This window comes from Centropristis striata, chromosome 21 (genome assembly GCF_030273125.1).
Source record: "Centropristis striata isolate RG_2023a ecotype Rhode Island chromosome 21, C.striata_1.0, whole genome shotgun sequence".
Classification (NCBI taxonomy): Eukaryota; Metazoa; Chordata; class Actinopteri; order Perciformes; family Serranidae; genus Centropristis; species Centropristis striata.
The window spans coordinates 12463058-12487733 of record NC_081537.1 but is presented as its reverse complement, the minus strand read 5'-3'; the positions used below and the strand labels follow the sequence as shown (position 1 = coordinate 12487733).

Here is a 24676-nt window from a genome sequence, read left to right as displayed (position 1 = left end):
CATGATGAACCAATATGCATTATTTATTTTATGCTTTTGTTAATTTATCAACCTACTGTATCCTTGTGGAATAGTGAAATATTTTTTGTTAACTTCTCAGCTTAAGTGGATTATTATTTAACCTTTACATTATCTGTTGAACCATGGTATTAATAACAAAAACTACAGGATAGTAAGAGCTGAACTGTTGCTTCATTTGTCCAATTTCCACTACCATGGAAAAAGTGGGCCGGTCTTGGGCCTGAAATTCCCGGGCTGAAAAGTGGCCCCACTCCGGCCCTGTCTCAAAATGTAGTGGAGTCGAAGTATAAAGTTACATAAAATGTACATAAAAGTACCTCAAAATTTTACTTTAAGTCCAGTACTTCAGTAAATGTACATAGTTACTTTCCACCATTGCTACCTGCCTCTTCTAACTTATACATATCAGTTAAGAGTCCTCCTTCAGAAACTGTATGAGGATTAAAGGGATAGTTTGTGCATTATTATACAAAACTTGGTACAATTATTATCAATGCCCTCCTGAGGATAACCCTTTAAGGATTTATTGATCGACCCCTAGGTGGCACTGTGGTGGCAGTCTAATTTCATATTTGGTACCGTGGCCACACTATAACACTTAAGGCAATGAAATTCATAGGGGTGGTATAGACTGGCCCCTATAACGCACACACCCCGACGGCAGCATGCCCCAACATGCGTGTACTGCGAGGGCCCGTTCAGTACTGCTTGTAGTCCTAGTTAATCTTAAATTACATACTTTACACACAGTGTTATTACTATGCCAATAGCCATCCTTTGTTATATCCTTTTTGAGTGAAATGATCAATAAATGTCATATGTTACACTTTTGGTGAAGTTTTTTGTGTTTCCTGCAAAACTTGAAAAATGATTTAGGCGATTATTTTAACAGGGTGACGATATGTCTAAAATATTCACATTAATTACATAAAGCAGATTTTCCAAAACAATAGTTGTAGTAACCTACTACCAAGAATGTATGTGTCTGGGGATTTTAGTACTTTTCTCAAAATCATATTTCAACAAAAGGTTTTTTCATTATGCAGTTTGAGAAAAAAGTTGGAAATGTCAACTTTTGAGTTTGGTGAAGTTGATTTGGATATATACAGATTTGTTGTTCCTGTTTCCTACTTGGTAGCAGGTTATGTTACTCATTGAGGAAAATGAGGTTGTAGCTTGTAGTCTACTTTATCGAACTCAAAGAGTTGACTTTATTCTCGACATTTCGGCTTTTTTCTAGAAGTATATATATATATGTATATGTATATACATACATAAAAAATATATATACAAATATATATATAAAGACAACTCCTACTTGGCTACTTTTTCAGTGTATATTTGCTGGAGGACTTCAAGGAATAGTTCCAGTTTATTCAAATGTTGTATGAGGTACATATCCATAGTCTATTAGACTTTGGTGAACCCAATCTAGCCATTTAAAACACCAAAGTTACACAATAACAAACAAACAAACTGATTGAGGCATTGGTAGATTAGTAACTCCTGTGTTCTGCAAGTTAAATGTACTGTTTTTGGCAATGGAGTCTGTTTTTTTTTTAAAGATAAACTGGAAAACAGCTTCAGGTTCCCATGTAAACTTAAAACAGGGCTGCCTGACAGCAAGGTAGAGCAGTGAAGATATTCTAAATATAGCAAACCCTAACATATGTTTTAAACTGAGATTTAAAGTGAGCAGGGAGACATTTTCCTCCTTTGGCAGATTGATGCAAAAACCGATTTTCACGTGTCAAACTCTGCACATTAAAGTCAATGAACAAAAACCACACCTGAACCCCTGAAAAGCCTCTGGCATATGTGAGGACCGGTCTAAATGTCCTCACAAAGACGGATGGTATAGTACACACATACTGTAGGGAAATGAAACACCATTTGTTCTTTGCAGATTTTATTTGTTTCTCAAATACAGGAGAGTTAATGTACAGAAGGACAAAGAATTTCATCAAGAACTGTACAATATTTACACGCCTTTTTTTCCTTTTTTATGGAAAATTAGATTGTTTTCAAAATAAGTCATAGTATGCACAAACATCAAAATGATAAAAATGAAATGACTATTTCCTCTTTAAATATTACTTATTTATACTCCTTTACCCCACATGGGAAATGGATAGTTTACTTCTTTTTCTTTGCACCTGCATGACTGATGATTGAACTGAAGCACAACAATGTTAAGTTTCAAATAGACTTTTCCCCCAATTCTCTTCTTTTTTTCTCTTTTCTTACTTTTTTCATTATTTTACACCCACTGTATTTGATACAATATTTCTGTCTCGACGTCCGTTCTTTTGTATAGAGGGGAAGACGGCTTGGATATGTGGGTTACGACTGTATACTGATCCTGTGGAAAATAAAAAGGTATTTAAAATGTCAGGGCAGCATCCCAGCGCTTGTGAGAGTTTAAGTTAAAAACCTCCTCATATAAATAATAAAAATGTGTTTATATATTATCACACAGCTGACTGGTGCTGCCCTTCACATAGCACAGGATGAGAGAGAGAGCGTTTATTAACACATTTCATGTTTCTATCCGTGGACGAGTCCATGTTCACGCTGCTCACGGCACACTCTACACGCAGTTTAAAAAGCATTCTCACCCTCTTCCACTCTTCTCAAAAGCCAACAGCTGATGTTAGTCTTCAAAAAAATAATTTATGTAAAAACTAAGCGGTAATAGTTTCTCTTTGAACTATTGTCTTCATGACACACAGTTAACAAGATGTCAGTGGCTCCTCCGTTGACTTGGCGTTACGGCTCCTCTTCGCTCCCTTTTCACCAGCGGTCAATTCCCTCTTGACCCCCGCCAGCGACCCCCGATCCGCCGGGGTCCCCGCATCTCACAGAGTAAGACATTTCTTTAGTCAGTGATCATCAACAACAAGAAAAAGAACAGAGGCCAGTGTCTGAGGTCACATGAACAGACCCCCTTTTGTTCGTCAAGGGCCTTAAAAAAATTCGTCCTCAGATCTTAGAGATTTGAAGAGGGTCGGGGGGCTGTACAGTGGGATCCATCTCGTTCCGTTTTCTTCATTTTGTTTTTTTAAAATCCTCTCGCTTAAATCCATTTTCTCGCTCTCTCTTTCTGTCTTTTTGTGGTCGACTCAGGCTTTGGCACTGAGCGTGAGCAGCTCGATGAAGGAGCTGAAGAGGGTGTCCAGCCAGCTCTGGTTGGCCATGCACTGCTGCACCACTTCCTCTTGGCCTGGGTCCTCAGCTGCCTGCTCAATGGTGTTGGTCTGGAAAAGTGGGACAGAAACAATTGTGACGCCAAGACTCAAACCAGTGTCTTCTGACTGCACAGAGCCAGCTTGGTATATGCTGTCTTATGAGATTTGTGCATGCAGTATGTTAGAGGGAATGTGCATATATAAACACTGGAAACATGCCTGCTTACCTCTTTCTTGCACTGTAAGAAGGTGTGATATTTATAGTGATGCAGAGAGTGGAAGAGACTGTAGATCCGATACGTCTCCGATGACAGTTTAAGGTCCTAAAACAAAAACAAAAAAAAAGCATTCCAGTTTGACACATTAAATAGACAGAAGCTACAGTGAATATTATTCTTACAGTTCCATGTAAGATTGACTGAAAGTAGAGCAGGTTTGGAAACTCGCAGCAGGTGTTGAGAATGGAAGCTGGTCCTGTTTTACCCTCCCTGCCCTCAGGGATCCATCTGTCAACCACTTCTCACTGACAAGCTTTTAATGGCTATGGTGTTTTTACTGTGGTTTCAACATCTCAGATGAAAGAAACTACAAAGAATCACCTGGTTTGCTGGCTAAAAATGTCCTCCTCGTGTCCACAGATGTCTTTCAACAACTCCAATAAAATGATACTCCTTCGTGGGGACATTTTTCTGACCATAAGTTTCTTTTAGCACAATCTACTGTAGGTAACACACGGAAGATGGATAAAAACCATCACACAATCCCATTAAAAAAAAAAATCAGAATACCTTCAAAATACACTGAAATATGTATGAAGTGCCTAGAAACAGCTTTAATCCCCTTTTCAACACAGCCACACCTACCTGTGGTTTAGGCAGGGTCTTTTTGACTCTGTTGAGGGTCTTGCGGTTGTAAGCATCCCCACTTAGACGCACCCTCACCAATCCTGAGTCCAGGGGGTCTACAATGATCTGTGGGTAAGCGTGCAGGACCTCCTGTCAGGGGAGAGACATAAAAAAGGTCAGAAACTAGATAGAAAAAAGGACACCTTTAGTAAAAATTTAAGAGAAAATGCTCCAGATTGTTGTACTTCAGCTTGTGTTTGTAACCAATAAATATGTCAAATGTATTGTTTTTAATTATGAGTTAGTATATAAAGTATCAGAACCAAAGGTGGTGTCAGCTGATCCTTAAGTTGCCTGTGCCAATTTGTATGATAAATTCCTTAATTGATTTGTCAATTATGTTAGAAATGAACTTCATATTTAATAATTAATCTACAGATAGTTTCAGATCTGGATTCCATGACAGTACTTTAGTCCTGAGGGACAGAGAGAGAGAGAGATTACCTGGTGCTGAGAGCTCATGCTGACTCTCCTCATCAGCCTCCTCTTCTGTTCGCTGAGGATGCTGTCAATCTTCCTCATCGGTGGGAGGTACAGCTCATCTGGTGGCCAATCAAGGTAAAGGAAGTTTCATTAGTCATCATTCATATAGCTGCCAGTCATCTTTATAATGAAGGGTAGATTCAAAGCAGCTCTTTCTGGCTATCAGCATTCCCGGGGCTTCTCTTCATCCTGTCATACCTTTTTTAATTTGGATTTCCCAAGAACCATTAAAATTTTAATCTAACTGTATACAATTCCCCTGCTGTTGAAAGATCAGTTGCACATGGACGCTTGACAACACACAAAGAAAACCATCATTTCCTTTCAGTGTAGATATTTAATCCGCAGAAAACATGCAACCAGACAAGCAGGTCTGGTTAGTTTAGGAACCTCACTCACAATACAGGCTGCATCCGAGCTTCAGACTCTATTTCTGTCTCCTAGACTTCTAAAGATGGCTGGTGTGTGTGCAGTTCTCACCGTCAGTGTCCTCCAGGGCTTGGATCATGTCGGGGTCAAGCGCTGTGCTGACCAGCATCTCCACGTAGCTCCTGAACATCTCCCTCATGGCACGGTTGTTCACTCCGCCTTTCACTGGCACTGAGGAGCGGAAACACCAGAGTTTAAACCAACCGTTTTTAAAATAAAAAACCTCTATTATAATGACTTCTAGTCTGAGCACAAAGAACCAAAATGGCAACTCACTTTCATTCTCACTAGCTGCCTCCTCTGATGAGTCCGAGTCAGATGATGAAGGTATTTCCTTCAGCCACTTCTTCCTCTTCTTCGGCGGTGGCTCCGCCTTCACTTTGGCTGGTTTTGACTTGGGTGGGCGTTCAGCCTTCTCCTTCCTCTCCAGCGCTTTCTTCTCCTCCTTCGCTCTACTTCGTTCTGCCGCTGCGGAGCGTTTCTCCACTTTGTCCTGCTGCAGCTGCACTCGCTTCTCCTTCTCTTTCTCCTTCTCCTTCTCCGGCTCCCTGTCCTTCTCCCTCTCCTTTGCTTTGGGCACAGCAGCTTGAACCTCCCTCTTCTCTCGTGGTTCTTTAGTTGTTGCGGTTCTTGTTTTCTCCCTCTGTTCACGCTGGACTGGAGGGGTCACTCTCTCCTCTTTCTCTACTTTCGCCGGCGCCTGGGTAGTAGGAGGGGAAGCCATTCTGGGGACGGACTGGCGTCTGCTACACAGAAAAAAAATCATTTTAGTCTTAAAAAGGTCCCATGTTACAATTGAAAAAGTACACTTTCCATGTCCTTTTAAATTATAAAGCAGGTCTACGTGCTATATAAATACTGTTTAAGAAGTATCAAAATGATAAATCCAATGAGAAATGTTCACAGGCCATACGAGCCTTCGGGATTTTTGTACAGGTTGTGATGCCACAACTTTAAAAAAAAAAAAAAAAATCAGAAATACTTTTATTCTGGGAGGAAATTGCTTTTGTTACAATGGCTACTATATAACAATAGAAATAACTAAGTCTGTAAATAAAACAAAGACAAAATGCTACCCTAAATATATAACAATATAAAATACAAATGCAACAAGTCTTGAGTAAATAGAGAGATGTATGTATGTATGTATGTATGTAACAGTGTAAAAGTGTGACAAATCAAATTATTACAAATGATTTCTATTAAAAGTCTGCATTGCACAGATTAGTTATTATAAATAAAGTTATGAATTATGTCCTAGCTGCTGATGGTAAGAGCAACACTGTGGAAGGCCTGGAAACACTGACCAATTGGAGCAGACTGGGCTTTTTCTGGAGAGGGGCTTAAAAAGACAGGCACTTAAACGGAGCCCAACAGAGGGCTGAATATATATAATGCATATTCAGACAGACTGTACAAGAAAAATAAGGTGTTTAAACATTAAAGCGTTGAACCATGTCCCAGTAGAAACCCAAAATATAAGTATGAACCTGAAAAAGAGCATATTATGTCCCCTTTAATTTATTATGAATAGGACTTTCGACGTGGCAAATCTTGGTACCTGAGCCCAGGTGTTGCTCTGCGCCAAGGTCTCCGAGAGCAGACTCTGACGTAGTCCTTCTTGTTGACGTTCTCCAGGAACTTCACATAGATTCGCTGGTATCGCCTCTTGGCATCTCCAAAGTAGCCAAGATACTGCACCAGAAACAGATTAGGAAGATTTAATTACACTATAGCACAATGTTTACGGTCATTAATTCAACTGATGGCACTGTGACAACATGGAAATAAGAGTCTATCTATATACATACATTTAGGACTGTGGGGAATAGTTTGAAGCCTCATTCATAATGTTAATATTTTAATTTCTAAATTATTTTTCTAAATGCTGTGCAGCTTTTTTTAGGGTGATGACATTGTAAAATATGAAGACAGACATTTGAAGCTTCATTCGAAAACTCATTGTAGCGTCAAATCTAAAACGTATTAGAAAAACGATAATCTGTTACAGCTCTACATAGAGAATAGCATATGTAAGAGTATCTTCATCTCATGCTGTGGTGTAGCTGGGGCTGTGAAAAGTATTGAAATGACAGTTTGCAGGTGTGGTTAGACTGCTGAGGGCTGAGGGGGAACTTACGTTGCTTGTGGCGCAGAACTGTCTCTGTCCATCTTTGATCTCTGGGCTGAACTTCTGCAGCAGGGCTTTCTGCACCCTCCAGATGGGCGGAGGCTCACGGCCCGTCTGCAGGGCCAGCTGTGCACGAACGCAAGACACACAGGTAAAGGATAAGATGTCTACTGCAGCTACTGAAGGGTTCAAGTTATTACTTTCATTTTAGCCTGTACTAACACCTAACTACCAGTGTAATAATTTGCTGTTAGTTTAAACAATTTATGCAATTTGTTCTCGACCAGAAAGAAACCTTTTTCTATTTTCTTTTTCTTAAACAAAGTATTCTGTAACTGTCAATACAAACATTTCAACACAAATACCTTGAGAGTTCGAATGTCTTCCACCCGCACCACAAACTCATCCCTTTCTCTGAAGATGCCCTCGCCTCCGCTCTCGCTCTCGTCCTCCTCACTCTCCCCGGCAATGGCGGCATCTTCCTGCTTCCCGGCGAGGTGCAGGGAGGTGATCTTGGGAGGTGGAGGCTCTTCTGGAGAGGCGGGGGACTCTGGAGACGGCGTGGGGGACTCCTTCTGGTCTGAAGATGGAGGAGGAGGCGTAGTCGGAGGTGGGGGAGAGGCAGGCTGAGGGAGGGTAGCGGGTGGGGGAGGCGGTGGAGAGGGTGAGGTGGGAGCGACGGGGCTCGGAGGCTGAGAGGTCTCCTGTTGCTCCTCTGGTTGAGGCAGGGGTGAGGGGAGAGAGAGGGGAGGGAGGGGGGAGTGAGACGGGGTGGAGGATGAGGCAGGAGAAGGAGGGACAGAGGGAGGTTCAGGACTTTCTGGCTCTGGAGGAATCTCGGGGAGAGGCGCTGGAAGGAAAAAAGGCCGAGATTAAGGTCAACTTTGCGGATCAATTTAGCACAATGCTAAAATCACCAAAAGAATTTAATCACATTATGGGACAAAAAAAACTGCTCAGCCTTAGGGGGACAAATATTAATTTTCTTCAGCTGAGCTTTAGAAAAATCAATGTGCAAGAAAATGGGACATGAGAGGAATAAAAAGCTTGACTTACCATCAAGACTGGGGGCTCCAAGAGTTTCCAGCTGTGGCTCCCTGTCCTCCGTCATATCACTCTCTTCTTCTCCTCCTGTGCTCCTCTCCTCCTCATTCTCCTCCTCTTTGTTCTCATCTATGTCTCCATCTTCTGGCTGGAGGACATCGGGTTCGTTGGACTGGGGCAGGGCGTGTGGGGTATGCATGGCTGGCTGTGGGCTGAGCGTGGGGGGCTGCAGTGTGGGGGTGAGCGGGGAGGGGGTGGCCTGAGGCTGAGGCTGGGGAGGTGAAGGAGGTAGCGGGGTCTGGATGTTCGAGGTGAGCTGAGGAGTGTCATACAGAGCAGAAATAGCTGAGGAGATGCTCTTCTGGAGGTCCTGGTTCTTTCCCACCGAGTCCTCCTCGTCTGAGGAGAACGATGGCAAGGTCTCCAGGTTCCTCTTCAGCTCGTCCTCTAAGCGCTTGGGGCTGGGGCAGTTGCCCAGAGCCAGACCGCCATTCCCTTCGCTGTCCCCAAATGGAGGTGGCGGCGGAGGAGGAGGAGGAGCGGGAGACAGCGGGCGCAGACCTCCTGATTTACAGGGTGAGGTTTCACCGTTGTCAGGCTCCATTCCTGGTGAGATGTCCAAGCCTGGAGGTCTCTTCCCCGTCTTGAGGAAGTCCAAGAACGAAGCAACGAAGCCGGCCTTTGACTCAGAGTCCTTCTCATCGCCCTAGAAGGAATACACAAGAGAGACTTAGCACCACGAAAGTAGTGAACTCGACAAATGGCAAGGAATTAACATGATTAAATCAATTTCAAGTTCAACTTTTCAGCATTTTCTGCTTGACATAGCATGGATATAATCATATAGCTCTTACTCTTTCCTCCAGCCCCTCATCATCCACTCCTTCACTCATCATCTGGCTTTTCTGCTTGTTCTTGTCCTGACTTCTGCTGCTTTCAGTGCTGCAGGGGGGTCCAGGACTCAAACCGAGTGAGGGAGCAGAGCCCACTGAGCCGTCGGACAAAGCGGGGTCTGTGCCGGACAAAGAGTCCGTCCTCAGCAAGGCATCAGAGGAGGACAGGGTACCAATTGGTAACTTGATCTAAAACAAAAATAAAGACAAAAGGTAAGATTTAAGCAACTTTGCCTACATGTACAGACATATATATTTAAAAAAAATAGGAAACCAAGATGGAAAATAACATTTTTAATTATTAAAGGGCTCATACCACATTATGAGAGTAAAATTCAAGCAATTTCAAGGTATCTAAAGTGAAAAAAAACCTGACTCTGGAAGCCTTTATACCCTCCCTTTATAATCCTTCACTTAATGTATACACTGTGTTTATTTTACCAGCTGGTCATGTTAACTATGAGTGTATTTTTTGATTGTGATTATTTTATGCTTGCTAATTCCAGAGTAAGGGATCAACAGAGGACTTGTCCAGCAATTAGCTAGCTCAGCTTGACTGATGTGAGGCATTAGGAGACAACAAACAAATCTGATGACAGAAAAAAAATGTGATTGTGCAGATAAAGTACCATCTTAAAAATCAAGCATTTTAAGGAGTATGTTCAAATTCAGGCATATTACTAACCTTGAAAACATAACGGCTAAATTTAAGCAATTCCCTGTTATTACCATTTAAATAAAAGGTAGTACAAATGCAATGTATTGGGGGACATTATCACCACAAAAGCAAATCATATTTGAACCTCTCGTTTTATCCATGTTTTTACATGGGCAACACAATCATATTAATCTTGAATTACTAGTGTATGTCACTTAAGCACATATTTATTTTCAAGCTTTTCTAGATATATTCCACTGACCTTCAGAGGAGGAATAGGCTCGTGTAGCTGCTGTTGGGGCTGGTGATGGAGCTGCTGTGTCTGCTGCTGATGGAGGTGATGGTGTTGCATCTGATCCTGCTCCTTCCCGCTCATTTCCATGTACATGTCCTCCCTCCTTTGTCCTCTTCCTCGGCTTCCACGGCCCCTACCCCTACCTCTTCCCTCCACACTGAATCCTCCTCCTGGCGTCGTTGCAGCCATCTCTCCCATCATTCCTCGTGGAGTGTACGGCTCAGGCATCGGGCGGATGCGAGGCCGGCCTCTTGGTCTAGGCGGACCATCTCTCTTGGGTCTAGTGGGCTTTCGGCCCCTCTTCTTGGGCCCATCCTGAGGCATAAGAGTGTGTGAACCCATAGAGGAGTAGCCGGAAGAGTGGTAGAAGTCAATGTCGCCCATTAAGGGGCTGAGAGAGCCGCTTCCTCCTCCTCCTTTTCTGCAACTGGACACCAAGTCTGGCAACAGGTCCGGGAGTCTGCGGCTGTTTAACCGGATGTCGGCCGGCTGGTCAGCTTTGTCCTCATCATCTTCAAACTCATATTCTTGAGCGTAACTTTTCTTAGGCAGTGTGTTGGGGTCCCGGCGCTCCTTTAGCAGGTGGAAAGAGCTGGACTTGAGGAGCTTTTTGGGACGAGATGAGCAGAAAATGGGAGATTGGAGTCCTCCGGAACCAGCTCCTTGGCTAGTTCCTCCAGGCCCAGAGGTCAGTTTAGCTCCAGGGTTGTTTGGACCAGCAGGATTGGCGCCCATACCCATAGCTGGGCCCTGGGACTGTATCAACCCTAGCTGTTCAGTGTTCACAGTGGATGGGAGCTCATGGGTTTTAAGGGAGTCTAGATCCAAAGTCATGGTGTTGTTGCTGGGTTCCTCCAGGCCATGACAGTAAGGTTCATAACCCTGATCTCCACCATGGTGACCCATTATGTCATAGCCTGCTCCACCACTTCCCCCTGCTCCTCCTCCACCCTGTGCACCCTTCATGGAGTCCATTCCCTCTTGCCCAGTGTGGCTTTCATTCATCTCTTCCTGTCCTGGTCCTGCACCTCCAGCACAGCTTGACTTGTAGTCCTCTGCGCAAAACATGTCTTCCATTCCTGGAAAAAAGGAGCGGTCCTCATCCTGAAGTAGGGAGTCCGGGAAGCAGATGGAAGTAAGGGGCACAAAGCGGTTACTTTGTTGATTCTGGTCTGCTTTCTCCACCGGGCTAACGGTATCAAACTGGTGCTGCTCGGAGCGCTGCTGGTCCAGCTGGCTCTGCTGAGGGGTGAGCTGGGATGAGAGTGGCTGCTGCGGGTCCGGCTGAGACTGGGAGTGGGCTGAGGCAGATGGTGGGGGTATGTGGTGAGGGTGTGGTGGCTGCTGCTGGGAGTGAGGGTGGTGAGAGTGGGTTTGTTGGTGTTGAGTGCTGGGGTGCTGCTGCTGTTGCTGCTGCGGGTGGTGCTGTGAGAGATGGTGCATGTGAGGCGGGGTGGATAAGCCGATGTCGGGCTCCGAGAGGAAAGAGTGGAGCTCGGAGGCCGAGTGTTGCTGTGAGTGATGGTGGGATGGGTGCTGCCTCTGTTGCTGCTCCTGCTGTCGGTGGCGCTCGCTGCTACCTCCGCTCCTTCCCCCGCTGCCTGCTCCGCCACGTCTGTCCTCTGCGACAGCCACATCTGTGCTGGAAGTCTGAGAAAGAGAGCGCTCCAGCATGTCCAAGGAAGATACCACTGACCTTTGTTTAACCTGGCTCTGCTCATGCTGATGTGGAGGGGGCCCATGGTTGTAGTGAGCCGCTGCCACCTCCATAGCCTGGGACTGGAGCTGAAGCTGGAGCTGGGTGGTTTGGGACTGAGACTGAGCCTGGTGTTTACTTGACCCAAGTGTCCCGCCAGCGCTTTCCATGACAGCTTGCTGTTGGCTAATAGAGTGCTGCTGCTGTTGGGGATGAGAGTCCATTTTATGGTGCTGTTGATGCTGAGGGTGGGAGTCCATTTTTGGGTGTTGCTGATGTGGTTGGTGGGAGTCCATCTTGTGATGCTGTTGATGTTGCCGGTGAGAATCCATCTTGTGGTGCTGCTGTTGATGTTGTTGGTGAGAGTCCATCTTGTGGTGCTGTTGTTGATGTTGTTGGTGGGAGTCCATCTTGTGGTGCTGTTGATGAGGCTCCAGTTTGTTGCGGGTGGTGTGGGACAGCACTGACTGGAGCAGATGCGGCGGCTGACGGGACTGATCGGTGGGAGAGTCCATGAGGGAGGCAGCAGCTTGAGACTGGGAATGCTGTTGCTGGACTTCCGGCGTTTTCCGAGGATACGGGATTTCAGCACGCTCCTGTGGCTTCTTCTGGAGCTCCATTTGGCTGTGGGACGGTATCTGGGAATGTGACGACACATGCTGACTGTGTGTAGAGTGTTGGGGAGCAAGGGAGTGCTGACTGTATGGGTCACCCCGCCCGTAGTGAACTACAGAGCCGAGGTTATCGTGGTGATGGAGGTGGGAGTGCACTTGTTCAGCACTGGCTCTCCCTCCACTGCTCCTGCTGCTTCCAACCGATCCCTCATTCCTTTGCTGCTGTTGTTGCTGTTGATGGTGGTGTTGTTGATGCTGTTGCTGCTGCTTCTTTAGTGACATCTCAATCTGATTTTCCAGCCCTGAGATGGCCCCTCCAGACCCTGCATTACCAGTAGATGTGGCACTGTGGGTACGTATGACGCTCTGGGGGTGGTACCTCTCCTCAGAGCTCTTACCCATGTCGTAGCTCAGCCCTTTGCCCGAGTCAGTGGTTGGAGGCACTGATTGAGGCTGAGGCTGTGTTTGTTGGGACGTCTGTTGGGGCTGTTGTTGGGGATGGTGATGAGCAGACTGGGGACCAGGACTCGCTTGGGCTTGCAGGAGGTGCTGGATCAAGAACTCGTCATCGTCATCTACTTCCTCTTGGGACCTCTGAGTGCCCACTCCGAGCATGGATGTGTCCGCCTTTGTTTTTGAGGAGGTGGAATGGTAGGGCTGAGGTTGGGAGCTGGGGCCTCTGGTGTCGGGGTAGCCCTGCGGCGAGGCTAGGAAGGTGGGCGAGAGAACTGAGGAAATATATTTATTAGAGCCTGCACCTCCTGGAGATTGTGTTGGGCAGGTGGGCACTGGAGAGTGCAACCCTGGACGGATGATGCCTGAGTTGCCTGATGGAGAAGGGCTTGAGTCTGGAATATGATAAGACCCTCCACCACTACCACCTCCTCCTCTCTCATTGGTCATACTGTTTCCTGCTCCTCCCCCTGACCCAGAGTTCCCACTTCCTGCGCCGCTACTGCTTCCTCCTGCAGATGCTCCACTGCCTGATGAACCACTTGACCTTAAAAGGGCAGGAGAGTGACCTGGGGCTCCGTAGCCTAGTGATGGGCTTCCAGCTCCACCCAGAGAGGACGGAAGTGATCCATAAGCAGAGTCAGCTCCATATATATCAGTGGGGTATGACTGGCTACGCCCTCCTAAACTTCCATAGCCTTTCCCACCTGCACCTGAGCTCAGGTCTTGGGCTTGTGGTGAACTGAAGCCTCCGTAGGACTGAGCCAGGTGGGAAGTAGGGGGCTGATTTGGGGAATACGACTGTGTCTGTTGCTGTGGCGGGGTCTGACCAGTAAGACCAGAGGTGGGGGTCTTCACTGGGGGTACAGGTGAACCGTAGCCTGAGAGGCAGGATTTCGGGAGAGACTGGGGGGCTGATGAGGATGTCGCAGGGGGCTGCTGTGGGGTTGGGGGCGGAGGAGCTGGCTGAGGGGGTGGCTGCTGCCTGGAAGGGGCTGCACTGGAGCTAGAAGTGGGGATTGAGTTGGAAGGATGAGCCCCAGAGGTGGCAGAAGAAGAGGAGGAGGAAGAAGAGGTAGAGGAAGCAGAGGGTGGGGTGTGGGGAGTTCTCGAGGATGATGCTGAACTGGCAGAAGAATAGCCACTGCTGGAGCTGCTTTTGGTACCTTTCCCAGCTGAGGAAGAAGACGAAGAGGAGGAGGAGGAGGAATAGGGAGGCTGAATGATTGGCCGATATTGTTCAGTGCGAGCGGTGGGCTTGTGGTCAGATGAGGGACTCTGGTCGCCCAATGGGCTGCAGGACAGGCCAGCATGCCTGTGGTGGGTGGCAATCTGCTGGTACCCCGCCCCTCCACAGCTGAGGTAGTGCTGAAGGGAGTGGGCAGCAGAAGACGAGAGCTGTGACTGAGCTGGCGTCGGCCGCTGGTAGTGCTTGATAACGCTGTCCTGCCGGGGAACAGCTCGTTCCTGAGCCGAATTGGACTGGGACTGGGACTGAGGCTGGGGCTGGGCTGAGGAAAAGACTGACGCATTATACAGCTGGGACGACTGGTCCTGGAGCTGTGATGACAGCAGGTTGAATTGGTGTGACTGCAGGTGCCTGGCAGAGGATGCCTGGGCTGAAGTGGCACTCGTGGGATCCTGGCTGCCCCGATAGGCAGCTGCTGCAGAACCCTGCGAGGACAGGAGTCTATCAAAACCCAGGCTAGACTGGGAAGGAGCCTTGATGTGTAGCAAGGGGTCATGTGGGGAGAGCAGGCCATTGGATGTGGGACTAAATGTGGGCGTGTCCTGGAGAGAAAGGGAGGCTGTAGGGAAAGAGCGGCTGGAGAAGGATGCTGGATGTTGATAGGCTGAGAGAGCTGAGGAGGAGGGGAAGGAGCCAGAGCCAGGTAGGGCTCCAGAGATGAATAGTTCAGGAGGAGCAGGTGTGTGCATCGCTGTTAGGAAAAGGAAAAGGAAAACATACAGAAAAATTACTCATTATCCATCAAGCTATTACTCAAATTAGAAAATAATGTTAATAAAAAAAAAAAAAGTATTTAAAAAGTATTATCAATTATACAGTAAAATGCTTGAATGTTATATGTAAATGCTCAAACAGCAACACCATCAAAATAATAATAGAGCCAAACATTGGGAGTGTTCTTTAAATGTCATATTGACTGTGGGGCCTGTTTGAATGTCAACACAAGAGGGAAGATCTAACACAGCCCCACCTGTCTGCCAGGATGGCGTGCGGAACTGGGAAAGAAGGGAGGAGGCAGAGGGTGGAGGCTGGGGACCCCGAGACTCCAGGGCTGAGATCAGATTCATGACGGAGGCATCAGGGGCGGAGGGGCTGGCGTGGTGCAGGCCCGTGTCAAAGAGCCCCGACAGACCTTTGGGAAGAACCATGAAAATTGATTAATTGATAGAGAATGCAGATATTAACAGCTAATTGCAGAGATGCAAATGAAATCATAATACATGATCAGTTAAAATCATCTAAAAAATGAATTATTTTAGGACCTAGAATTAATCAATGTTGATTTGTTGAGTCTGTTGTCACACATACAAATAATTTAAATCAGGACATCATTAATTATGAGTGCAACTACAAGTACATCAAACTCTGTTTGTAAAAAACTTATATCATTAAACTGTATGAGAATAAATGCCATGACTACAGGCTTCAACATCTAGAGGTTCAACTCAGTTGAGCTATAATGTGCACATTTTTCAATGACAATCTAGCAGGGCCTGCATGGGGAGACATAATAATTCATGCCAGGGCCCCTTATGGTGGTGACATGGAAGGTATGACATTTATCTCACCCAAACTCCGTCCAGCTGCTCCCCAAGCCCCGCCTTGGCCAGAGCTCCCTGGGTGGTGATTGGTGGCATAGCCCTGCAGAGGGTGTGGGGTGGCGTAGGCTTGTCGGTGAAGGAGCTCAGACTCAGGGTGGGATGATCTGGAACTCCCATATACAAGACTACAGAGAAAAGGGGAGTGGGGAAGTGTGAAGTGTCATTAATTTCGGAGCACATTTACATACACTTAATCTGTTGTCAAAATGTGACTCTTTTAAGTGACCCTAGATTTTTTTTGTCAAAATACCCAAGAGCTGACATTCAAGTTAATTGCTCTTTCACTAGAAAGCCACATATCAGGTGTCATCACAAGGCTCCTCATTGGTTTGGTCTCAATGTCCAACTTAAACTGTAGCTTGCATGTGAAATCCAAAATCCCTAATGAGTCTGATGCATTTTTAAAGTCAATAGGAAGGAATTGTAGTCTAATCAATATCTAAACATAATTTCAAACTTGTACATTACACCAAAGTTCATGAGTAGATGTAAATCTGTCAAACCAGCAATGTGTCATGCAAAAATAATGGCATGTTAATCTGCAATAATTATGATAAACCTACAAGACTTAATCAGCAAATAATTTAAAAATGTATGATCTAAACATGCGTCTTATTCACCACTGAGGATTTTCCAGTTGCAGAACTTTGCTTTACAAACGCTGGATGAAATGCGTGGCTGCCTGGCTGGGCAGATAACATGCTAGCATTTGTGCTGCTGTTAGCACCGCCTAGCAGCAAAGCTATGGTAGAAATGCAGAGACTAGGCCCAAACTGCAAGGCCAGTCTTTTACGTGTAAATAGACCGTGGGTAACCAATGTGCAGAATAAACTCGAGTGAAAAATACTGTTTCCTTAATATATCTAAAAGACAAATGCTTCATTTGTCTGCAACCAGTGATTATGTTGATGTAGCTAACAGCTGGATGGTGCAAGTCGACGCAAATGCATGCTAAGCTGCATGCAAACACAAGCAAGTAGCCAGGTTTGCTTAGCCAAATATAACTTCCAATAGGAGCACTGTGGCTTTCAACTCTGATAAGGGGGCTAAATATGGGTCAAATTATCTCAAATATATGCAGCTAAATAAGCAATTATGCTTGCGAGCACAGGCCTCTACTGACTTCCATGCAACATAACGCTAGCTTGCAGGCTAACGTAAAGCTAAAAGACATCTTGCACAGCCCAGGCAATTCTCATCATCTTATAAATCCACCGTGGCCTTATTTTTTATTTCAACGAATTGTATGGTGCAACTTTAAATGCAGTGGGAATATTCCATAATTTAATTATGCATATTAACATAAATCATCCAAACCCCATCACCAATTATCTGGATCACGCTGGAGCATTAGAAATCTCAATTTTATTTGAGTGTGGCACCCCCTCCACTTTAAGATTTTTATTTCACGATTTCCTAACAACGTAACATTTTTTTAAATGTTTCATTAAATGCATGTTCTCGTTTATTATGCATCAGTTCTTGTTGATGTCTGTCAGGGGGGTTGCTGTGAGGGGTTTGCTGCGTCTGCACTCTTCGCAGTTGCTATAAATCCAATGAATTTATCTATCAGGGTCTGTGTCCAGGCCTGCACACAGGGAACAATAATTCCTATGGATGCTCCAGACATACCCCCACCTCCACCCCGCCAGGTCCACCTAAAACACACGTCTGTCAATCACATTCATTTCATATCCCCAACCTTTCCTTTCTCCACCCCGCCCACCCCCACGACACGCACACTGCTCCATTCCTGTTTATAATATTATTACTATGCAACTGTTTGGATGACAATGCACTGCACGTAATGGCAAGACATGGGACCGTATATATGAACCCAATGGCGACAATTTGTTTACATGGGCCACACCGTGCCCTGCAAAGTACCAGTGATGCATGCACATTGTCTGAATCCAATGCATACCTTGCTTTTGCCGATCTCTCGTAACTCCATCCTGCTCCTGCGCCCAAATCACCGAATCCTGTTCCCGGGTAATTTCTATCCATTTATGTGTTGTACAATGTGTGCGATGAGGACGAAAGCAACGAGAACGTCGCACAGCAGATTACGGAAAAAAATCCAGTCTTTCCCGTTCTCGGTTTCAGGCTATTTTCCCCGGTTTCATAAGCAAGTCCTCAGGAGTGGAAAACAGCATATTGAAAGAGAAATGGAGGGGAGGAGGAGAAAGCTGGACGAAAAAAGAGGGGGGTCTACGGGGTTATAATCCAGCCACCTCCAAAAAAGCCAGTCTTTCTCCTTTTCCTGCACCTTTCACATTTATCATTTCCACGAATGCAGATTTAGTCCAAAATCAGTCATGGTCATGATGGAGACGCCGCGGATTTGGCCGGTGATTGACGAATTGCTGATAAACATTTGATTTGAATGCGTCCTTTTTCACCGTCTCTCCTCCCCTTTCTTTAGGCTAGTCTTTGCTACGATGCTAGCACCAGAAAAGATTGCAATCGATGGGCCACGTTGGTAGCAATCACTCCCCATAGACAAGCAAAGAAATCCCCAAATTCAAAATCCTTTTTTTTCTTTGAATGCAAATGGTTCCCACCCCCCTCCGGAGCAGAGCTGTGGGGCTAGCAGCAGATGCTAGCTGTCAGTAACGTCGCATCAAAATAAAACAGGGCTGCCTTTATTTCCCCAAATGCTCGCTCCTCTGATTTCTGCTTTCTTTGGCCACTCAAGTAAAAGCGACGACGAATTTTCCCGCACCGAATAAAACACAACCAGACGACGAAAAAACATAAATACCGAACGAGGAAGTGTAAAGAAAACAGGCCGCGATTTAATATTTTTTACTCATTTTCCTCCGGAGACGCCATTTTTGAAGGCGGCTGGCCGCTGTCCGTCCTCCCTCTCCCCCTCTCTGTCTCACCGCTGAAGCTCACTCAGTGTCTGCGGTGACCTCCATTCACCGGCCCTCAGTCTGCCAACCAGCCCTGCATGCTTTTCCACATTTTCATCTTATCGAGAGGCTAATTATTAATGTACACTACATTTTACACGAACAAAAATAGTCAGCTGTTTGTCCTGGACGCTGCGATTGGCTGAGACGCATTCGAGTGCAAAAATATTTCCAGTGATAACCAGATTTATATAGGCCTTCAGCAGTCGCTTTGCAAATTCACATCCGAATTGTGCAGCCTGTTTGAGAGACAGAGCACTTCCTGCCTCCAGTCAGATGCTTAATTGGGCTGCAGTGTGCCAGTAATCAGTGGCATGCAAATAAGGGGTGTTTTCTTCTTGCATCTGCCAAATTTCCTAAATATGCTAAGACCCGTTTTAGGCCTTTCTTGCTAATTTTATTATTTGAAGAACCTGTCGACCAGACCACATGTGCACTTGATTTGTACGCCAGCAGATGGCACACTGGATTTTATGGTCATTGTAATGGAGGAGGAATCACTATGAGCTGAGACAGATAGATGCTTTTGCTCATATTTCATATTTTGGCCAGGGTTTTCTTCGACACTGTGATGAGCATTATCATCACATTAACCTGTCACTATCTCCGATTGCACGCAGATATATATTTTTTAAAGTATTATAAGAAGTGAGCTCACATCTAATATTGCTGAATGTTAATGTGATCTCTTTTGTTTACAGGTAACAATGATGGTCATGATGCAAACACTCCGGAGGCCCGTTTGTCCAGAAATTCATTGTGTGTACAGTATGAGGGTTTGTTGCCCTCTGCTGGTTACATTCTGCAACAAAATTACTGTAAATACTTGGTGAGTACAACATTTAATTCATCTGAACTTTTACAGCCCAATGTGTAAAACATGGGAGACAAAGTATCTCCTACATTTTTGCCATATAATGTTTTGTCACTTTTCCCTGTGTCATTATGAATGAGCAGTAATTATAGACAATTAAATGATACCGTAGAATGTTATATTTTACAACATATGTATTAGACAGGATATATTAGCCTACATGTTGACATTGTTCTGATTTTGCTGTCATTTCCTTCTTAAATAATCATTATTTTTTGTCTCAAATGCACATAATATTACATTTTTTCAGCCTAGGACCCCTTACTAGATAGAGAATATAAACAACGTTATATAGTCTTAACTATGTGAAAGATCAACACGAGAGAAATGTATAAGAAATATATTAGATGTGTATTAAACATATTTGCAAATTCAGAGTTATAGATTTAATTAAAACATTTAAATGTTATTCGTTGAACTTTAAAGCCTTTAAAAAAAATCATAATTATTCGATTCGACCTTTGAGAATAACTGCTTTAATGGGAATTGGGCATTTGTATTTTCTTTATATGTGTGTGTGTGTGTGTGTGTGTGTGTGTGTGTGTGTGTGTGTGTGTGTGTGAAAAAAGTATATTTTGCTATCCTTTTCACCCATGCAGAATTAGGAAAAAGGTGCTTCATATTATCATCCTTATATCATGTCAAAAGAGGGAGATGAAGCTATGTTATTATACTTTGGCAAATATTTCACATTATGTTTAGAGGAAAAAATCACTTGCATATGCCTAGAATGTTCTACAAAGCACAATACATTTTGATGCATTACAATAGATGCATTCCTTTTGTGCTTTAATACAAAGCTTTATGCATGTAAATAAATGATGTGATACAGTATAGGATGTATGATGAAAAACTTTTGACTGTGGGCCAAAAGTTTACTCAGCGTGAAGTAAACCTCACAATGGAATTTCTGAAAGATGAGTCGGAAGTTCAAAATAAGAAACAAATGTGTTCCTGTAGGGATTAACCTCCCTAATGCCTTTTATCTCTAAAAGCTTTTACATTCTGGGTTATTTTTAGAATAACACTTGCATAATTTCTAGCAGCGTGTTGGATGCTAATTTGATTTTATTGGTGAAACAAATGCTACACCTCTCAACCTCTTAAGCCAACAAAGCAGTGCAAAACAAAGTCAGGCTTTCCAGTCTCTTTTCAGGAAAAGGCCCTCCCCTGTGGTGTGTATTTTAGATGCATTATGAGGTCTTTGTAATGCATAGCGCCTGACTCAAAAGGTCAGTTATCTGCATATTCATTGGATAGATGGTAAAACAAAAGACAGGAATGTATGCATTTAAGAAAATAAGTTAATGTTGTCGGTCGATGTGGATGAATGGGGAAGAATATCGCAACTCACTTCCAAAGTATACTTTCTTTTGAGTTCATCATACACTGTCCCTGTCTTGCCTCCTCCCCCCTCCTTCCATTACTGTCTCTCCCTCCATCTCTGTAACTAATCTGTTACCATACGCTACTGCAGCAACACACCACCACACTACTCCAGCTCCTCTCTTTCACAATGCCTGACTCTAACGAAGCCATACCAGCACCATGCCAGGTGATCAAAGAGGATGTTGACAAATGGTGAGTTCTGACAGGAATGATGCACAATTAAATGCTGAAATTGGTATTTTTTACAAATATACATTGCATTTTTTTCTCCAGCCAGTGTGACAGTCTGTGGTGAATGTAGAAATTAGTCTCTGTCTAACTCTTTTGCGAGGATTAATTAAGTGTGTTTGGGTTCTGACTAAACACCGGTCACTTTCCATTACATCCACATTCCCATTCACAGTCATTAGTTATTCACTTCTATGCAGGACATCCAATGTATTCACATTAACTTCTCTTCCTGGCTCAACTTGTCAGAGCGCCCATGGGGTGATCATTAAGTCTAATTAGAGATCATGTAGAATACTTGTTCACAACTTCCAGTGAATCTACTCTACATCATAGGAGTGTAATGCCATTTACAAGGCATCTTTACAGTAACGTAAATGTCTTGGGAAGCACAAATAGACCTGAGGTTTAAAATAGGCTTTACACATATGACCTATTGCAGAGGATCGTGCACATTCCTGTTGGTTCGTGTTACACGAAGAAGCGGCAGACATTTGGTATGTGTGTCCACGTGCAGCCGTGATTAGTGTTAGTGCTGCACAGATTGCGCAATCTTCTTCTCTACAAATGCAGATAAAAGCAGAACTGGGGAGTTGAAATGCTTTATTATCCGCCTATACTGTAATAATCCATTTGATGCACATGGAGACTAAATTTAGAAACACACACAGTTTCAGCTGACCCCTGATGTCCTCATTTATTTTACATGTCTCCACATTTATGTCATGCATTTTGCAATATTTTGACTGAAACCATGCCAAAGAGGATAACCCAGCTACATGTTTGGAGAGTGGTAAGAGTTCTTTTGTAAATCCAGCTTTGTGTTTCAGTGTCAGAGAGAAGGGAGCAGATGCCTGTAAAGATCTGATAGATGCCTTCCAGGCCTGTATAAAAACTCTGTCTGAGGGATCATGATTCACAAGAAGTACGTCTTGTTAAAATGTAAGTTCACACAAATGACTGCAAACTATCATTGATCTTTTTTTCCAGATAAAGAGTTTTTTAAAAATCCTAAAATACCAGGGTTTATAAGTCAGAATACAGTAATAATCTTTCAACATTTGATTAATTACTATGTTTTTTCTAGCAATTTTTTCATCTCTCCTTACTGTTTTTTAAAAGCAGATAACCAAGAATTTAAAAAAAAAAATTAAGAAGAAAAAAAACTACATGGTACAACTTAGTTTGCTGAAGAAAATATATATTTTTTTTATAATTCTATAGAAACTGTACACTGTCTGTTGCAGTGTGAATTCACCTTTGATGCCAACTTTGTTGTGTTGAATTTGGATGATTTGAATCACCTACACTACCGGGACACACCTTCTCATTCAATGTTTTTGCATTGTATGTGTTATTTTCAGCATTGTAGATTAATAGTGAAGACAGCAAAACTATGAAAGAACACATATGGAATTAAGTACTAAGTATGAAATACTGCTGTTTGTTTTATTTATTTATTTAATATTAATCTGCAATGTTGAAAATAATATAAAGAAAGAAAAAACACTGAATGAGAAGGTGTGTCCAAACTTTTGACTGCTACTGTATTTTCTCACATACATGATATTTGCGGTCTCATGACGAGTGGTGGAATGTAACTAAGTACATTTACTCAAGTATTGTTCAATTTTGAGGTACTTGTACTTTACTTAAGTGTTTCCATTTTATGTAACTTTATACTTCTACTCCACTACATGTTCGAGGCAAATATTGAACTCCACTACGTTGAGCTGATCGCTTTAGTTACTTTTCAGGTGAAGATTTAACGTAAAAAACACAACACATTTTCAGTGATTAGACTTTTTTTTTTTTTATTAAACCTCATAACAGTATATTTAGTGGTTAAATGGGCCCCATCTTTACAAAACTGCTTACATAAATGCATCAATAATAATGATCAAAAGTATATTTGGAATATATATAACAATCTGAGTGGGCCATTGTGCATAATGAGTACTTTTACTTTTTAAGTACATTTTGATGCTGGTACTTTTGTACTTTTACTTAAGTAGGTTTTGAAAGCAGGACTTTTACTTGTAGTGGAGTCATTTCACAATGTGGTATTAGTACTTTTACTGAAGTAAGGAATCTGAATACTTCTTCCACCACTGTTAATAACCTTTCCAATCTTAATTTTTTTCATAAAAGCGCTCCACTTTCTCAGCATTCCCTTCCTTGCTCGTTGCACTGGACCGAACCATCAGAAAAACTGAAGAGGGGTTTGATGATACTGAGCTTCTGATACTGTGCAGTGTGAAACTCCATCTCAGACTGGACCATAACACTGATTACCTTCCATCTTTATGCACAAAAATGCAAAATATAATAAATATTAAGCTTGTCTATATACAGTATATTGTCTTTCTTGATTATCACAGATGTTTTTATGCCATTTTTTTTACATTCTTAAACTATAAACTATACTGGCAGTTCAAATCTCTCCACTGACCGAGCTTAGCTGCTATGTGGACTAGCTGCTCTTAATGGTATTAAGAAGAGCTTGTTAATCTCTGCTTAATCCTCACATTAGTACCTGCACTAAGCAGTCTAATGTCACTTCTCCATTCTGAGCGCTTGCAATGAGTGCGGGGATTGAAGGAATGCATAAAGATAACTGGAGGAAGGACCTGGAAGAGAAGGTTGTCTGGAGTTCCTTGTTCTGAGTAGAGATGGGAGGAAAAGGTGTTTAAATTACTCATACAAGCCAGATGATACAGAATAAACTCCTGTACAGAGGACGGAGTAGATCCTGGTTCTGGATCAAGCTCTGGAGAGACATAATTCACATGAAAGAGCATAGTTAGTTTTCATACATTCAATTTTGAAAGCAAACTAAGCTTTTTTATGTATGTTTGCAAGATTATGGAGAAGGCAAAGTTAATTTTGTCCTTAATACAGCTGCAGACTGAGACGTTTTGTCCTACTGTATTATTTCAAATACAGTTCATGGGAAACCAAACAAAGCATGATTCTAACAGCATATCTGTGTTGAATATATTCTCCCATTGAGATAGACAGACTGTATGATTCACGGCACTGATTTGAGCCGACTGACGTGTATTTCTTTTTATTTCACTGAAGTACTTTGATATCAAGAGACCATGGATGTCCCATCAGAACGCACCGAAAAAATGTTAGGCTGAGCATGTTTCCAGTTCTATTTCTGCACCATGGTTGGAGACAAATCCTTCTGGCTGCGTGTAAATCAACCAGCTAGGCGCAGATGAAGATGGGCTTTGGGGAATTATCCGCCCACACACAACATTTCAAATTGAGATTTTAGAGATTTTTCAAGGCACTTTACAGATGATACATTCAAATGTCCTACTTACTCTCTCTCTCTCTCTCTCTCTCTCTCTCTCTCTCTCTCTCTCTCTCTCTCTCTCTCTCTCTCTCTCTTTATAAAACTGTCAACCTTGTGTGATTCATTTAAATTAGCACCCAACAATTTTCTTTTCAGTTTCCTCTCCAGATGAGGAGGTGTGATGATGGGTCACCTTTCTTTAAGGACGTTTGCTCATTACAATATATTTGTTTAGTGTGGTTTAATTGTACCAAGGTCTTTGGCTGCTGTTGAGACTCTCTGGGACATTGCTGTTATCAT

The 24676-nt window shown here is 43.6% G+C and overlaps 1 protein-coding gene and 1 long non-coding RNA gene across 5 annotated transcripts; one reads left to right on the top strand and one right to left on the bottom strand.

Annotated features, from left to right (window-relative positions):
- Nucleotides 1-1913: 1913 nt before the first annotated feature.
- On the bottom strand, nt 1914-18886 carry prr12a (proline rich 12a). Of its 2 annotated transcripts, none has more exons than XM_059324547.1 (15): nt 17585-18886; nt 15628-15785; nt 15030-15191; nt 10015-14750; nt 9056-9283; nt 8214-8907; nt 7523-8007; nt 7167-7283; nt 6588-6721; nt 5303-5772; nt 5078-5197; nt 4559-4656; nt 4073-4204; nt 3437-3532; nt 1914-3278 (listed from the first exon to the last, which is right to left on the bottom strand). In XM_059324547.1, exons 1-15 carry the CDS (start codon nt 17665-17667, stop codon nt 3144-3146), a joined length of 7848 nt encoding a protein of 2615 aa, XP_059180530.1. In that variant the 5' UTR covers nt 17668-18886; the 3' UTR covers nt 1914-3143. The 2 variants fall into 2 exon arrangements, with proteins under 2 accessions (XP_059180530.1, XP_059180531.1); XM_059324548.1 differs by having other exon boundaries at nt 5303-5769.
- LOC131959363 (uncharacterized) lies at nt 17881-23419 on the top strand. Of its 3 annotated transcripts, none has more exons than XR_009389445.1 (5): nt 17881-18011; nt 19280-19407; nt 20930-21033; nt 21900-22011; nt 23221-23419. It is a non-coding gene; the product is annotated as an uncharacterized LOC131959363 (long non-coding RNA). The 3 variants fall into 3 exon arrangements; XR_009389446.1 differs by lacking the exon at nt 17881-18011 and adding an exon at nt 18164-18268; XR_009389447.1 differs by lacking the exon at nt 17881-18011 and adding an exon at nt 18618-18660.
- The last annotated feature ends 1257 nt before the right edge of the window (nt 23420-24676 follow it).